The sequence below is a fragment of the Chionomys nivalis genome, chromosome 8 (assembly GCF_950005125.1).
Source record: "Chionomys nivalis chromosome 8, mChiNiv1.1, whole genome shotgun sequence".
Taxonomy (NCBI): domain Eukaryota; kingdom Metazoa; phylum Chordata; class Mammalia; order Rodentia; family Cricetidae; genus Chionomys; species Chionomys nivalis.
This window is the reverse complement of record NC_080093.1, coordinates 34,663,224-34,680,382: the sequence shown is the minus strand read 5'-3', so window position 1 is coordinate 34,680,382 and position 17,159 is coordinate 34,663,224. Positions and strand designations below refer to the sequence as shown.

General features: G+C 40.8%; 1 protein-coding gene across 1 annotated transcript in view; it reads left to right on the top strand.

Moving 5' to 3' along the window:
- Ptar1 (protein prenyltransferase alpha subunit repeat containing 1) overlaps nucleotides 1-17,159 on the top strand; it is a 46,891-nt gene that overhangs the window by 11,328 nt on the left and 18,404 nt on the right. Inside the window, exons 3-5 of the mRNA XM_057777494.1 lie at nucleotides 10,199-10,265; nucleotides 12,934-13,038; nucleotides 14,655-14,868. Coding sequence (XP_057633477.1) covers nucleotides 10,199-10,265; nucleotides 12,934-13,038; nucleotides 14,655-14,868 — 386 coding nt within the window. The remainder of the gene's footprint in view (nucleotides 1-10,198; nucleotides 10,266-12,933; nucleotides 13,039-14,654; nucleotides 14,869-17,159) is intronic.

The window sequence follows — 17,159 nt, the reverse complement described above, 5'->3', positions numbered from 1 at the left end:
TCACCTTGTGCCGTGAGGACTCCAGACCAGGAAGAAGCAGTGAATATTTTATGATGCACCTTGGTCCTGTTACAGGCTGATCAAGGAAGAACTCTGAACATCATTCTATAGAAATAGCTATCACATCTGAATGTAACTTAAATTTGCTTGAACAAGCAAAATATTTTTAAAAGTTAATTGCTATTTTTGTAGACTTTGCTTGACATTTTGGGGGGTGGGAAACAGCAAAGAAGAAAACTGGCTGCTGGTTTCTGTAGTTTAAGAAAAGTCTATATTTGTAGTCGTAATGAAAAGTCTGTTTTCACCAATTATGGATTCAGATGGTGGAGCCACAAGCCCACCAACGCTAATGATGTTATGGAAACCATTTCCACATGACTTCCATCTTTATAGCCCCATAGAACATAATAATCTAAGGCTTCGGTAAGAAAGGGAGCATAGTTCAGTGCAGCATCACAGACCACTCAGGTCATATGTAGTATTGTCAGTAAAAGAAGTAAATTATGCTTTGATGCCTGAAAATGCCAATGTAAAAATATTGTGCCAAATTTATGAACTAAAACACTTAGGATGCAGCTGAATCTTTCTAAGGAAAGGTAAATTCAAACTTTTTAGGAAAATGCCATTTTTTTGAAACTTTTTTTTCTAGAAACAACTATGTGTATACAAAGGTAGAAAGCTGAGAATTTAGAGAAGTGTTTCAGTGTCTAATTGATTTGACCAGAACCCTGCAATAGAGTCATAATTCATCTTCAAAGGAAGTCAAAGCAGGAACCTGGAGGCAGAAGCTGAAACAGAGGCCATAGAGGAATGCTGCTCACTGGCTTGCTCTCCATGGCTTGCTCAACCTATTTGCTTTCTCTTTCCCTCCCTCCCTCCCTCCCTCCCTCCCTCCCTCCCTCCCTCCCTCCCTCCCTCCCTCCCTCCCTCCCTTCTTCCCTCCCTCCCTCCCTCCCTTCCTTCCTTCCTTCCTTCCTTCCTTTCTCTTCTTTCCTTCCTTCCTTCCTTCCTTTCTCTTCTTTCCTTCCTTCCTTCCTTTCTTTTTCTTCCTTCCTTCCTTCCTTCCTTTTCCTTCCTTCCTTCCTTCCTTCCTTCCTTCCTTCCTTCCTTTTTCTTCCTTCCTTCCTTTTCCTTCCTTCCTTCCTTCTTTCCTTTTCCTTCCTTCCTTCCTTCCTTTCTCTTCCTTCCTTCCTTCCTTCCTTCCTTCCTTCCTTTCTCTTCCTTCCTTCCTTCCTTCCTTCCTTCCTTCCTTCCTTCCTTCCTTTCTCTTCCTTCCTTCCTTCCTTCCTTCCTTCCTTCCTTCCTTTCTCTTCCTTCCTTCCTTCCTTCCTTCCTTCCTTTCTCTTCCTTCCTTCCTTCCTTCCTTCCTTTCTCTTCTTTCCTTCCTTCCTTCCTTCCTTCCTTTCTCTTCTTTCCTTCCTTCCTTCCTTCCTTCCTTCCTTTCTTTTTCTTCCTTCCTTCCTTCCTTTTCCTTCCTTCCTTCCTTCCCTTTTCTTCCTTCCTTCCTTTTCCTTCCTTCCTTCCTTTCTCTTCCTTCCTTCCTTCCTTCCTTCCTTTCTCTTCCTTCCTTCCTTCCTTCCTTCCTTTCTCTTCCTTCCTTCCTTCCTTCCTTTCTCTTCCTTCCTTCCTTCCTTCCTTCCTTCCTTCCTTTCTCTTCCTTCCTTCCTTCCTTCCTTTCTCTTCTTTCCTTCCTTCCTTCCTTCCTTCCTTCCTTTCTCTTCTTTCCTTCCTTCCTTCCTTCCTTCCTTCCTTTCTTTTTCTTCCTTCCTTCCTTCCTTTTCCTTCCTTCCTTCCTTCCCTTTTCTTCCTTCCTTCCTTTTCCTTCCTTCCTTCCTTTCTTTTTCTTCTTTCCTTCCTTCCTTCCTTTCTTTTTCTTCTTTCCTTCCTTCCTTCCTTTTCCTTCCTTCCTTCCTTCTTTTCCTTCCTTCCTTCCTTCCTCTTCCTTCCTTCCTTCCTTCCTTCCTTCCTTCCTTTCTCTTCCTTCCTTCCTTCCTTCCTTTCTCTTCCTTCCTTCCTTCCTTCCTTCCTTTCTCTTCCTTCCTTCCTTCCTTCCTTCCTTCCTTTCTCTTCCTTCCTTCCTTCCTTCCTTCCTTCCTTCCTTCCTTTCTCTTCCTTCCTTCCTTTCTCTTCCTTCCTTCCTTCCTTTCTTCCATACTTCATTTTTCTCTCATATATTACATCCCAACCAGTTTCCCCTCCCTCCTCTCCCCCAGTCCCTTCCTCCCAGCTCCCCTGTCCCCCAGATCAACTCCTCTTCCTCTGTTTCCATTCAGAAAAGGCAGGCCTCCCAGGGATAGCAACCAAACCTGGCATATCATGTTGCCATAAGACTGGGCACATCCCCTCATATTAATAGCGTGCTTTCTTATATACCCTGGAACCACCTGCCTAGAGATAGCACTGCCCACAATGAACAGGTTCCTCCTATGTTAATTACTTTTTAGCAAAGTTCACTACAGATTTTCCCACAGGCAACTCTTAGGGAAGCGTTTTCCCCAATTGAGATTCCCTCTTCCCAAATGACTCTAGCTTGTGTCAAAAGGACATAAAATTACCCAGCAAAGCAGCATTAAAAGCCCTGAAAGGGCAGAGCTCTATCCAAAGCATTATATATACTTAAGTGTACCCTTCTGCATTTTATTTTCTTCCTTGTTTCTTCTTCTGGCAAGACTTCTATTTCTCAGCTGGGCAAATGCTGGTTGATCCCATTGCAGGCTCTTCTGTAATTCATGTCCTTCATGCCACTATCACTTCAAACAGCACGTTCCAACATCCCATTTTTTTCTCTCAAAAAATTTCTTTAAATTTAAAATACAGATATATCACTTGCGTCTTCCTTTCCTCCCTCTAACCCCTCCTATATTATCTCCTTCTAATTGCACTACTCCCCCTGCTCCAATTTGTTGGTTTCTTCTTATTATTATATATACATGCATATGTTATTATTACATATACATGCATATACATATATAAAAGCCTTTTAAGAAGCACTTTTCTGAAATGTATCTATCTGTTCATATCTTATGTCATAATTCTCTAAGAGCCAATGCAATATTGAAATTCTTTAGGTGATATTCAAGGCCTTTACCCATCTATTCTATTCTAAAACATGAGGCAGTGTTGCAGCCACTCCATATTTGGCATCAGATTGCAGGTCTTGGCCCCTAGACTGATATTTATCTACAGATCCATTTCATTTGGCTTATGTTTCAAAACCTGTCCTTAACTAGTTGTATAAGTGTTTAAAAGCAGGATGGAGTTTTGAATTTCTGACCTTATTTGAAAAATCAGTTGGCCTCAGTTTTAAGTTTCTACATAGCAACAGTAGCCTACAGTTTTCTTAACTGGGCAGGACTGTTGGCTACTGTAACCTCTTCATGCACTTCAGACATGAGAATAGTGTCGCCTGCAAGTGATCACTGTTTTGCTGTGTTTGTGACACTCATTTGACTCCTACAACCATTTGTATTTGTAGTATTTAATTTTTATTCCAGCCACAATCTACAACTTACCGTTCTCAGACTTCATTGCCTGATACTCCCTTATTTTTTGCCTTTGTGTTGTGGTCATCAGCCTGGTTGCCAGCATTAGCAAACTGAATTCACACTCATGCCCCAGGAGGCCTTTCTGTCTATTTCAGGAAGCAGTGGATCTCTGCATTCTGTGGGAGTCCTTTGTTTGGGTGACTTTCATAGTGCTCACTCACCATAGAATACTGTAGTTTGTTATTTAAACATTTTTTTTCCCTGCTAGATAGAGGGTCACTGAGAACAGGGATTATGGCTCTTACTCAGTACTTTCAAGTGCCAAAGTGTCCCTTGTCGGATTAGCAAGAATTCTTAGCTTAGTCCACTATTCAGGGTCTGTGTACTCTTTAAATAGCTTTAACTTAAGCTGTTCCTTATATGCTATTGAGTATATTTTGGAAGGAAAGTAGTTTATTATCTTGAATTTATTTAGTTTTAGATGCACAGAAACCATTCCCTGTCAGAGTTGTAAAACCTGGGCTATTACTAGAATAGAGTCCAGCTGAGAAGGTTGAACCCCTGACTTTGGTAGAGTCTGTATGTACTTTTCTTGTTCCAGTTGGAATTTAGCTACTTCCCTGTGTATGATGTACCCAGATTAATTTTATGCCTGTGAGATGGCGGTAGATTTCTCATACATTGGAATGTGTGTAGTAAGCATGTATTTACTGGCATATGTTTTGTATCTCAAGAGAGACCTCTTTGATTCCAAGAGTCTGCAGGACGTTCGGTAGCTCTTGGCTTCTGGGGAAGGCATAGAGGAAATGGTCTGCAGTCGGTGACATTTAGAGAGTGAAATCATTACAGTCAACTGTTACTGACGCATGTTTATCCTTAGAACTTGGTTCATCCTTCCTGTATAGGACAAAACCTTTGCCAAAAGTGTGCTAGCATCTGCTTTGCTGGGAGACAGACTTGAAAAGCCAGAGCATCAGCAGTCTGAGGTTAAATTACTTAATCTCTTTCTTCCTTTCTTCTTCCTGAAGTGGAGTGCTGACTGACACCTCAAGATTTTCTTTGGGATCTGATTCTTGCATTTTTAGCCTAGTTACTTTGTCTTGGTTGGTCCATTCCTGCTTCTTACATTATACCACTCCCCTCCTTACTTCTTGGCCTAGAGCTTGACTTCTGAATCATGAAAGATGAGCAGTTTGTGAAGAGGAGAAAACCCGGTTTAATAACAGCTGTCCAGGCTGCTGGTGTCTTAAATCCCAAAATTCTTATATGTTGCTAGGTATCCCTCTGCACAGTGGTCACTGCTCTGCCTAGATTCCTCCACTTCCTACTAGGTGTGGAACTGACTAGGATGTGCAAACTTCATAATGAAAATTAACATTCAGAATTTAATGTTCGCTGTATATCAGATAACCTGACAGTTCATGCTTTTAATCATTTAACACTTCTGTGAGGTAGTTCTATTGTGAACCTCATTTAGAATGAGAAAACACTAAAGCACAATGTAGAAGGAGACTGCTCTTTCATTTCCCTGCTGCCCAGACCCAAATAATCACAGAAACTATATTAATTACAACACTTTGGTCTATTAGCTCAGGCTTCTTATTAACTAACTCTTACATCCTAAATTAACACATTTCTATTAATCTGTGTATTACCATGAGGCTGTGGCTTACCAATGGTAAAGTTCTGGTGTCCTCCTTTGGCAGCTACAAGTCATCTTTTTGACTCCACCTACTCTCTCCCTCTATATCTCTTCCAGCCTGGCTGTATTCTGTCCTGCCATAGGCTGAAGCAACTTCTTTATTAACCAATGGTATTAAAAAATATTCACAGCATACAGAGGGGAATCCTACATCATCTCCCATTTTCTGTCTAAATAAAAGGGAAAGTTTTAACTTTAACATAGTAAAATTACATAAAACAGGTGTCAATCAAGAGTTACAGTTACAATATTTAATCTATTTGTATTTGGCAAATTAAGGAAAACACTCTATCATATCATCTATTCTATATTTGTGAGTCTAAAATTTTATGTCTAATTTATCCTTTAGCATAACTAAGAAAAACTATAATTATAGATATCTAGTCTTCAACTCCACCAAAGACTCCATAAGATTATAATATTACCTAAGTAAACAGGAAGTGCATTGTAAGCAACTTCCAAAGTTCTGGAATTGACAGAGACATCTCACTTCTTGGACAGTCAACTAAAATTCTTCTGTAACATTGGGGCATCCCTCTTCAGCCTATAGGTCCATTGTATTCAGCAGATTTTTCCATGAAACAGGAAATTTGAAGATCTGTTCTGCCTTGTAATGACAAAGTTCATCTGTTGCTTTCTTCTGTGTCCTGCAGAATGTCCAGCAGTTTCTTTCATGAAACTGAAACTCTGAAGGACTGTCTCACCTTTAGACAAGTTCAGCTGTCATTTCTGTGGGTCCTGCATGTCCAGTTCATGTAGAATACCATCAAGCAGTCCAGGCAAGAGGAGTTTCTTGCCCAGATGGCTAGCAAACTCCATAAGGAGCCTCTTTGATGCCCATCATCCTCTTGAAGTAATTGGTGCTGCCAGAAGCAGAGATGTCTCATTATTGAGATAAGCCTAAGTTCTTAAAACCTTTTAAATGCCATATTCTGTAGGTCTTTGGGGTGCTGAAGATTATCTGTCTAACTGAAATATATCTCTATATATTTAGAAAACCTAACCTATATAATTAAAGGTTTGGCTATTACAGATGACTATTAATCTGTATTTCTTAACTGTATATTGCAGTTTTAAATGAGCTGCACAAACACAGTACCTTAAACAAGAGCAGAAATACATATACAATGTAGCAAAATTGACCTTAAATTTACATCAGTAGATCAATATCCATATCAATGCAAAGTATTCATATCTGCCTTTAAATGAAAACAAACATTTATAGACAATCATTTTGGGAATTTGGGCATATTTTCTCCAAACTGCTTCATGCTGTTCATTGGGTGAAGTATTTTTAGGATTTATGAAGACCTTTCAGGGAGGTCTTGTTTCTTCAAACCATATTAGCCTGGAAGGAATTCACAGGTTCTCATGTTCTGTGTACATAAGAGTAGAACCTCTTTTCTAAAGCAACATATCCTTATACTCAAATTTTGAAGTCAAGATACCTTTATGTTGGTTTAACTTAGCAGCCCTCAGAAACAAACGTCTCTCTGCAGTCAAAAAATTCAAAGAAAACACAAAAATATGCATAATCCAGATGATCTGCTTATTTTCCATCTTTATGTGGCTTATTTTTCCTTACTCCTTTAATCTATGGCTTTTTCTGCTTTAATCGGTATTCTTTTATATTATTTGTAGTCTTTTTAAAGACTTTAATTCTTTTTATAACTGTTTTTACTTTTTTCCTCTCCCTCCTGAGCTTATGTACATTTTTAAACACATTGTGTCTTGTTTAGAGGTCTTTTATGTTGAATTTGTCCTACTGTGTATCAAAAATCCTTTTTTGACAAGGAGCATTTTAAGATGGTAAGCAGTGTGGTTGCAGCAGCCCTGGTTGCTGGCTCCACCTCTCATGGTCTTTCAATATGGCCGAGGTACATTTACTACCAGCTTTGGGACTGCTGGGTAGGAGCTGTGTTCACCACCTCAACTCTGGGAAGCACTGTGCAGCACATAAACCCTTTTGGTCTGAGTAAAAGCTAAATCTGCCATGCAGCATGCTGCGTGGCCTGGAAGTGTCTCCGTGAATGGCGGCAGGAATCCACCATGCTTTCCTTCCTGCGCACGGCCTAATATACACAATCCAGGTGCTTTCCCAGGCGTGGGTGCTGAGCCACAGGCATGCTCTCAGCTACTTCCCTTCTAACCCTAAGCAGGCATACAAGCACCCAGGTGCGAAGTGTATGGTTGGCCATTCAGGTTAGCCCCAAACATATGGGCACCATTTCGTAGAAGACTGCTCTTTCGTTTCCTGGCTGCCCAGACCTGAATAATCACACAGAAACTATATTAATTGCATCACTGTTTGGCCTGTTAGCTCAGGATTCTTATTAACTAGCTCTTACATCTTAAATTAACTTATTTCTATTAATCTGTGTATTGCCACAAGGCTATGCCTTACCAGTGGTAAGGTTCTGGCATCTATCTCCTTGAGCACAATGAGACTGATTTACTTGGGTGTTTGTTTTGCCCAGAACTCCCAGGAAGTGGTAAAAAGCAGGGCTGTGATCCTAGCAGCTGCTGTCTCTAGTAAAGGAGCACTACAGTGATGAGCCTTCTTCCACAGCCGTTCATGGATATATGGGGACCAGTATTGAATGTGTGTTTATTAGCTCTGCCTGTGCTACTGCACAGAGGCTTCTGTCTCACTTTGGGGAGTAGAGGGGGAGAGTTGCATTAAACATACAAACAGATATAACTCTCATTGGATATTTTCTGTACTGTAGAAAGTCACGGGGACCAACAGCCAGTTTACTTAGGGAGTGGAACAGCTTTTGGGACAATCGCTGACATCGAAGAACCCCGCAGCTTCCTTTTCACATATAACCCTTCCCATGTGCTGTAAGTGTGTTCTGGGGTGGGCACTGATGACTGTCTTCTGAGGTTAGGAATAGAGCCAATTTCAGTGGACAGCAATTGCCTCTTTGTGCTGTACTTGTGCTATGCTCCATAGCGTCTCAGAGCATGCTGTGTTGACATCACACTCTCCACAGTCTGCTGTACCTTTACCACTGCACACATAATCCCCATGGGCACACTAGGAAGAATTAGTCATGGCTTCTTAGGAAGGTCCCCGGTGGTATATGCCCTTTGTTTGCCCTTTCCAGCAAGAAGATAATCTTATGAAGGGTAAGATGAGGTCTTATTAGAATTATATCAGTTCTTTGAGTCCTGGGACTAATAATTTAATCCTTGCTCATTGTTGATACTTAGAACATTTGTGGAATTAAGTGAGTAGTGATGTTGAACATTATATTAGTTTCCTTGGCAAACATTAAATTAGTGCCAAAAGCTATTAAAAAACAAAAAAAGGATATGAATTAGATTGGTTTTTATATCACAGCAAGCTTGAACATAGGAACTTGGAGTAGGAAAAATGTGGGTCAGAAGTCAGTGTGTGTAGTTCCTGCTTTTCAGTTTTTGAATGTTCAAAGTTTTCCATAGCAGTAGAATCATAAATGCTGAACAAATGCTAATCTTATGTCATAATAGAATAGTAGTTAACTGGGCCATTTTTAAGTGTATACATGAGATAGCTATGTGTTTTCTATTATGTTTAAAGTTTATCTTGTATTAAGTACTTCAAATGCTTCATTTATCTCTGTAGCCAGACATTTCATTTGCAGTATAATTGATATGATCAAAGTGTCAGGTGTTAACCTTGTGACATACTAGTTGGTTAAAACTCTAGTTCTCAGGACTGGAAAGATGCCTCAGTGGTTAAGAGCACAGACCACTCTTCCACAGGTCCTGGGTTTGATTCGCTGCACCCACATGGTGACTCATAACTCTGTAACTCCAGTTCCAGGGTATCTGATGACCAATTCTGGCCTCTGCAGGCACCAGGGACACAAGTGGTGCACAGACATAATACAGACAAAGCATCCATATACATAAAATAAAAATAATCTTTAGAAAGCCTGAAAGTTTCATTTTCCTGCTATAAAGTTGAACAGAAATGGCTTGACTCACATCTATGAGAACGCATTGAACTAATGTGAATAGAGCATTTAGAATCACACTGCCTCCACAGTGCCGCAGAAGGTGTAACGCTTTCTATATTGTATTCACGTGTTTTTTTTTGTTTTTGTTTTTTGAGACAGGGTTTCTCTGTAGCTTTGGTGCCCATCCCGGAACTAGCTCTTGTAGACCAGGCTGGTCTCGAACTCTCAGAGATCCACCTGCCTCTGCCTCCTGAGTGCTGGGATTAAAGGCGTGTGCCACCACCGCCCGGCTTCACGTGGTATTTAATACCACTGGTGCCATTATCTACTTTAGCAATGTGTCTCTAGATCAGTAATAGCAATTCTAAAATTCTCTCCAATTTTACTAACAAGAAAGTATCCAGATTTCATTAATTTAGTTTTTTTAAAAGCAGTTTTATTGAGTTTATTTGTATTCATGTTTGGTGAATATGAATAGCCTAGACTCAATAAAGTAAAAATAGTAAAAATAATAAAGAAAAATTAAGACTGCAGTATGACTTATATGGCATTTATAATACATATGATGTATTTTCTGGAAAATAGAACAGTAAGTCTTTAAAAATAATTACTGTACTTTTATCATTGTTGTTGCTATGTAAAATGTGTAGAAGAAAGGGAATTTTTTGCAGCAGAATGTAAATTGGATTATGGGTGATTTTTCTTTCCTTTTTTCTGAAAACTTCTTAGTTAGTGCTTGAGACATTAGTAGAGTTATGAATGGTGATTTCAAAATTATTTCTTAATGCAAATTAGATTACTGTCAGATTTTCTAAAAGAATGGAGGATAAATTATTCTCTATGGACACACTGTAAAGTTGTTAACTTTAAAATAATTGTACAGATACCAAATAGAAGAAAATCCTGAGGATAGCAGCCCCACCACTGCCCCTTAGGAGAGCATGTTTGTTATTAAAGTTAATATGGCCTGGACACAGGTTGTAATGAGAGTGGACAAGGACCCTCGAAGAAAGTAGGCTTTGACAGGCAAAACTGTGTTCCTAACGTGGCTCTCTTTATTTTAGAATTGATAGATGTCACCTGCACCCTGCTACTTCTCAACCCAGACTTCACCACCGCATGGAATGTGAGGTATGCCATGTTCTTCAGTGGTAAAGTGAAGCTTCCCCAGACTTCTGAAGGCATAGAGCCCTGTGACCTTGTTAGCTACTTGGAAATGAAATGTAAACCATAGCATCCAGTGTTTGCTTCTTATACAGATTCTTTATAATATCTTCATGACAGTTCTAACACATGTACTGTACCTTATAACTGTCTTTTCTGCAAACATTTTTCCCTAAAATATAGATTGTCCTGCTGAATTACAATATACTGTTTGATGTCTGCTTTGTTTTCTTCCCTTATGTGGGGATTACAGGTATTTTATATGATTGATTGTACTACTGGGCATTGCTTGAGAGTTGAGCTGCACTGGAGTGGAGGGAGGTACAGGATAAGGATTTAAGGCCCAGGCCTGTGGTCTTCATTTACCCATAACCATTTGATGCTGTGAGACAGCCACTAAAATGTCTAACATTCAGGGCTTGGAAGAATGATTGCATATGATTAACTCAGACAAGAACGTTTTTTATTGAAGAGTTTTTTGTTTTGCTTTGTTTGTTTTTCAGTTAAATGACCCAAATGTGTATATGAGCTCCAATCAACTGGTTCATTAGACTAAAACAGGTTCTCTTGAAGGAAAGTAGGGTGTGAATGATAAGGAAAAGTAAAGTCTGTTGAATGTTCTATTTTAAAATTTCCACAGGATAGGGCCATACAAATTATAATTTTTTATCACTGGAGATGATTTAAATCATATTTTGCTTAACTTTCTGTGTGTTTTAAACAAGGTCCCATTATACTGAATTTTGTATTTATAATTGATTTTTAAGAATTTTGGTAATTTCCACATAGACATGTTTTTGAGATGTCTATGATTAATAGTGATGGTTCTGAAGCTCTGAGCATGTTCCTACACCTCTCTGGACTTCAATCATCACATCTGTTGAATTAGGATATTTGATTGAGCCATATGAAACTGTCTGGTCCCTAGTAAAAGGAACTGGGCTTACTGGAGAAACGGCTGAGTCAAAGGCCAAGGCAGGAGTCTACAAAATGGGCCTAGAGCATCTGAGAGCGAGAATGTAAGGAAAGAACCTTTAAAATTAAAATGCAGCCGGAGCTTTTGAAGGGTACAGGGAACAATTGAGAGAACTTCTGGAAGTAGAAACTGGAATAGCATTCAGTCCTCTCTATTTACCCTGGGAAGATGTGTTCCAGGGCCCTGTGCCTTCAGACCTGCGGAGTGTCTGCTCACTGTAGATAGCATGGCACACTGGACAGAGGATTCACATCCCAAATCATGTAACATGAGATTTCATGAAATGCTCAGAGCTACTTGTCATTTAAGATTTAGAAATTGTTTCTGGAATTTTCCATTTAAAATGTTCAAACCATGGTTAACTGTTGCCTTAGTTAGGTTTTTATTGCTGCGATAAAACACCATGACTCAAATCAGGTCAGAGAGGAAAGCGTTATTTCAGCTTAGATGTCTCTCTCAGTCCATCACTGAGGGCAGTCAGGGCAAGAACTCAAGGAAGGAGCCTGGAGGCAGGGACTGAAGCACAAGAAATGGAAGAACACCGCTTACTGGCTTGCTTCCCATGGCTTGCTCAGCCTTTCTTGCTCAGGACCAGGATAGCACAGCCCACAGTAGACTGGGCCCTCCCATAGCAATCATTAGTCAAAAAAATCCACAGTCTTGCCTATAGGCCAATTTTATGGTAGCATTTTTCTCAGATAAGATACCTCTTCCCAGATGATCCTAGCTTTTGCCAAGTTGACAAAAACTAACCAGCATGATAATAAACTGTAGCAATGGTTGGTTTTGTGTCTCTGGGACAAGGACTGGGGATTTGCATATCTATTGAGTTACAGATGGTGTCAGTGTGATGATTTGAGACACACAACCCCAAGCCCCACCATTCCAGCAGTCCTTCCCTCCCCAGCACCAAGATTGCAGATACCTACTGTGGTGCCTGGTTTTTGTTGTTGTGGGGTTTTTGTTTGTTTGTTTTATTTTAAAATAATTTCTTCTCATTTTACATGCCAATACCAGTTTTTACCCCCTGCCCTGCACCTTCCTCCCACCCAACCCCGCAGAGTGGGTAAGGCTTCTCGTGTTCTCATAGGGAGTCAACAAAGTCTTTTGAGGCAGGAACAAGGCCCTTCCCCCTATTTCTAGGCTGTGAGCAAGGTATCTCTCCAAAAAGAATGGGCTTCAGAAACCCAGTTCAAGCACTAGGAGTAAGTCCTGGTCCCACTGCCAGTGTCCCCATAGACTTCCCCAGCCGTACAACTGCCACCCACATTCAGGGGGCCTAGTTTGGTCCTATGAAAGCTCCCCTGCTGTCAGTCTGGAGTTAGTGAGCTCCCACAAGCTCAGGTCAGGTGTTTCTGTGGGTGTCCCCATCATGGTCTTCACCCCTTTGCTCGCATGATCACTCCTCCCTCTCTCCAACTGTACTCTGGGAGCCCAGCCCAGAGCTCTGCTGTGGCACCTGTTTTTATATGACTTCTAGGGATCCAGCTCAAGCCCTCCCACTTACGTAGCAAGCACTTTGCTGGCTGAACTGTTCCCTAAGCCTCTCTCTTTTGTTATCCATTCTTTAATAATTCTTGGTGATTAACCATGAGATTTTATTAAAAGCAATAAAAATAATTAAATAGAAAATTAATACTTTTTTTTCTTTTGTTACAGGAAAGAGCTCATCCTTTCTGGCACTTTAAGTCCAATTAAGGATCTACATCTGGGAAAATTGGCCTTAACTAAGTTTCCTAAGAGTCCAGAGACATGGATTCACAGGTATGATTGATAGGTAGTTTTGTATCCCTGTTCAATATTCAGGATCACAGCTTATGAAACACTGTTGTGTTTATTCAGAATTTGAATTCTAAAGTCACATTACTTACACTTGATTCTAAGAATGATTTGTTGTTACCTAAGTGCCCATGGTACCAAGTTTGAGTTTTCACATTATAAAATGTGAGCAATAATTATATTTGAGCCAAAGAATTTGTAGTTCAGTGCTCCTGAAGAATGGTATACAAGCCCTACAACAGTGCCCTGTACGTAGTAATTGCTCAGTAACGTCTGTTTCTACCCAGCTGTAGCAGTTTTGGAAATTGTATTTAGATGCTTAACTATAATACATGGTCTTGTGTTCCTAGTTAAAAAAAATAAATTTTAAAGGAGGCTAAGGGTAATTGAGGTGATTGGTGTATGGGCTAAGTGAAAAACTATTAAAATCATAATGCAAGAAGCATTTCTAGGGTGAGAACCTGAGGCAGTGGGAATACAGGTAGGACTCTGGAAATTCTTATTGGAAAGCAGGCTTGTCTGAGATCTCTCGTAACTCTGCCCACTTGACTAAATGCAGTGGTGTAGCCTGCTGCCGTTGTATCATAGGAAGTTACTCTTAGGAAGGTTGTCCTAATTACGCCTCTAACATTTCTCAATTGTGAACATTGCTAGGATCCTAGGTGGGCTTAAGGTGTCATGACTGTAACCTTGCTTTTGGCTACTATTATAAGTTGGCTTTTAACAAACCATGGTCAGTTGTATTTTCTTCTTTACCAGAAAATGGCATGGTTTGCCCCAGAAAGCTGCTGGTATTGAGGTGGTGGTGATGGGGGCTGATGCCAATAGGCTGATAGTAAATACGCATCTTAGTATTGAGGGTCTGTGATTTAGAAACAAACGTGTTTTGTTGCGAAACTTCATTGTTTAAAAATAAAATGAATTTTCATACTCACTCTTTTGTACCTTTGGGTTGGAAATTTCTTAGTCTGAAAGTATGTCTATAAAAATATAAACTGATTAGAAATCCTTTCTGTTGCTTTTAACTGAAATGTATGCAAATTATACATAGACAAAAGGAGAGTCTGTGACTGAGGACATTTAAACCTGATGCTTTTCTTTCCTTCTTCATTTTATGCTGTAATATCAAAATTCTGCTTAGTGGAAGCTATCAAAATGGAACTTTGTTTGCAACAAATGCGGATGAGGAATGCACATATAATCTAAGATATGAGTCTGCTCCCTCGTGCCATAATCCACAGCCGGCCCTGCACCTAACCCACCACACACACGCACATAGACTGCTCCCTGTAGATTTCCTGGCCAAGGAGATTTGGGGAGTTGTCATTTTGGAGCTAATAACCTCTTTTTGATAGATTTGAAAGTTTTAGAAAAGTTTCTCTTTCCTGTTTGTCATTTTCATGTCCTTCTGACTCGTATTCCTAAGCTGAATTGTATTCCTGAACACAGTAGTAGCAGGTCCCTTGACATCCTCATACCCGAGCTGATAGATAACTATTATTTTGCATCTCTGTATGTGGAAACTAAGAACAAGGAAAATGAATTGTTTTCCTCTCTCACTTGTATTCTTTCCTCCTCTTTCCCCCATGCCATATTAACAGGCGCTGGGTGCTACAGCAGTTAAGTCAGGAAACTTCCTTGTCTTCTTCTGTGGCCAAAGGAAACTTAGGAGCAGTTCCTGCAGAGAGGACACAGCAAATACTACAGGAAGAAATGGAAGTCTGTGGTGAGGCAGCAGGAAGATATCCCAGCAACTATAATGCCTGGTCCCATCGCATCTGGGTTTTACAGAATGTGGCCAAGCTGGATCTCAAGGTAGGACTGTTACTCTTTGCCCGTGGCTAACCCTGACAATCCACCCTTTATTTTTTCTAAACAATCCACCCTTTAGATCTTTGTAGTAATTTATCCCAGAAAGTCATGTTCCAGCAGCCCCAGAGGATCAAGAAAGTTTTGTTTTCCAGAGAAATCCTCATAATTACAGAAGCGTTTACATTCCCCACTGGTGGAGCTTAGGATGCTGGTAAGGGAAATACACGGCTAGACCAAAGGCATGCAGAGCCAAATAGGAAGAGTCGGTACAACTCATTAAGGTTATTAAACTGCTTATAATTGAAATTATTCATGTTGTTCTCTAGATACATGTCAATAAGCTGAATCTACAGGCATTCTTTATATCCTTCACTTTTAGAAAGGAAAGGAGAGAGCAGGGATAAACTTGGCAGAACTGTAACTCACCTTGAGGTTACGAAGATCCTCCCCAGGCCTATGATGTCAGAATGACAGTAGGATCTGCACATAAGGTCTTTTCATAGATTCAGCATGGCTCTCACAGCCTATCTTTTCTTTATTTTTTTTTCTTTAGAAATGGGGAGGGGGAGTATTTTTCCAGAGTATTTTGAGGCTTAGCCTTCACCCCAGTTGAATCAGTTGGGACATGTAGTGCTCATCTGTCAGATGGATAGGCTGGTAGCCCCCCAAGTTCCTTTCTCTGTTACAAAATTATTGCCATTTTTCCTTTACTGTTTATGGTATTAGGATTCCATAAGAATATTTGGTGCTGTTCTGAAAGCACCAGGGTTGAGACAATGAAAAGAGATGAAGTTGAAGGTTAGCGGGCCCAGTGGTGATTTAAGTTCCCAGAGAGCCTCCCGCAGTTGTGACCCACCAGCAGTATCCTCTTCTCTTCCCAGTTCCTCTTTCCTCCTTGTGTCCTAGTGAGGAATTCTCCAGGGTAAATACAGTTGTCACTTACAGGGGTATTCAAGCCAACTCTTATAGAGAAGTAGACCTCTCCTTTTCTGTTCACACAGCAGAGTTTCGGGGGGGAGGTCCCCAAAGGAGTCGGCAGAGCAGAGGCTTAGAGTCAGATCAGCCTGAGTTCCCATTTGAGCCCTACATGGAAAGTAACTCTTTGAGATTTTATTTTTAAAATAAGGGCTCTCTTGTCTGCCTTGAGGCCACTATGAGGATTGCCTGAGTTACTATGCTGTGAGTACTCGATTTCTTTCTCTGTCCTCCCACCAGTAAAAGGGGAAATGAGCAGCCAGTGTGCTTGATTGGCTCTGTGTGGTGCTTTCGTGAGAAATGCTTTAGCTGGCATTTAGCTAGCATTCCTAGCTGCCGCGCTGGGTCCTCAAGCTTCACCCTCCTGGAGCTCTAGTGGGGAGAGCCACCCACAGTTAGTCAGAAAGTGGTGTAACCCTTGGAGGGTTTGGGGGAGCTCTGGGTCCTATTGGGAGCACCACAAAAGGAAAGTCTAAAGATGTACCGGTCCTGCGGAGCATGTCAGGCATATGGAGTACTGCGGCTCCTCCCCTCTGCTCTATAGCATGAGAGTGGAGGTGGGGCTCTGGGGGAGAACTGGCCAGTGAGATGAAGTGTTCCTGGAAACCTTCCTGCTGGCCCCAGACCCTTTCAAGGCGCATCCTCATAACATCAGAGACACGGGCCAAGGTGAAATTCCTGGTTGAGACCATCTTATGTTAAATATATAGCTAATTGATGAGGTTTTGACTCAGCTGCCTGGATCTCCTTCTGAGCTCACGTCCAGTCGCTCCTCCCTGAGCTGCCTTTAGGAGGACTTGTGAGTGGGCCTTCCCATTACCGACGCCATTGCACTAGCATTTCTTCCCCTTTTTCTGTTTTCAGTAAAATGTACTGAATTTTTTATTTTTTAACCCTCTTTCTGTTGTTATAAGCCTTTGGGTCCAACTGGAGCATGCTCTGTGCCTTGTCTCTGAGAGGAAGTAGTTAGCCAAAGCACCAATTGTCTAGACCAACTTAGAAATGTATGTAAGTTTGAGTGTGACGGTACACGCTTTGTAATCACAGCTACTCAGAAGCTTGGGCAGGAAGAGCACGCATGATGTAGTCTGGGCTACATAATGAGTTTAAAGGTGATATGGATGGGGACCTTAGTGAAATCTCATCTCAAAATAGAAGTGAGTGGGTTAGAAAAGAGATAGCTGAGTGGATCAGCACCAGACTCAAGCACTAGTTCGGAGGTGGGGGGGAGACCTTTTAAGAGGAAAGTAGATAAAATGGGCATTATTTCAAGGGTAGAAAGTTGAAAATAGTATCTTAAAGTGTGAGATATCCAGTAC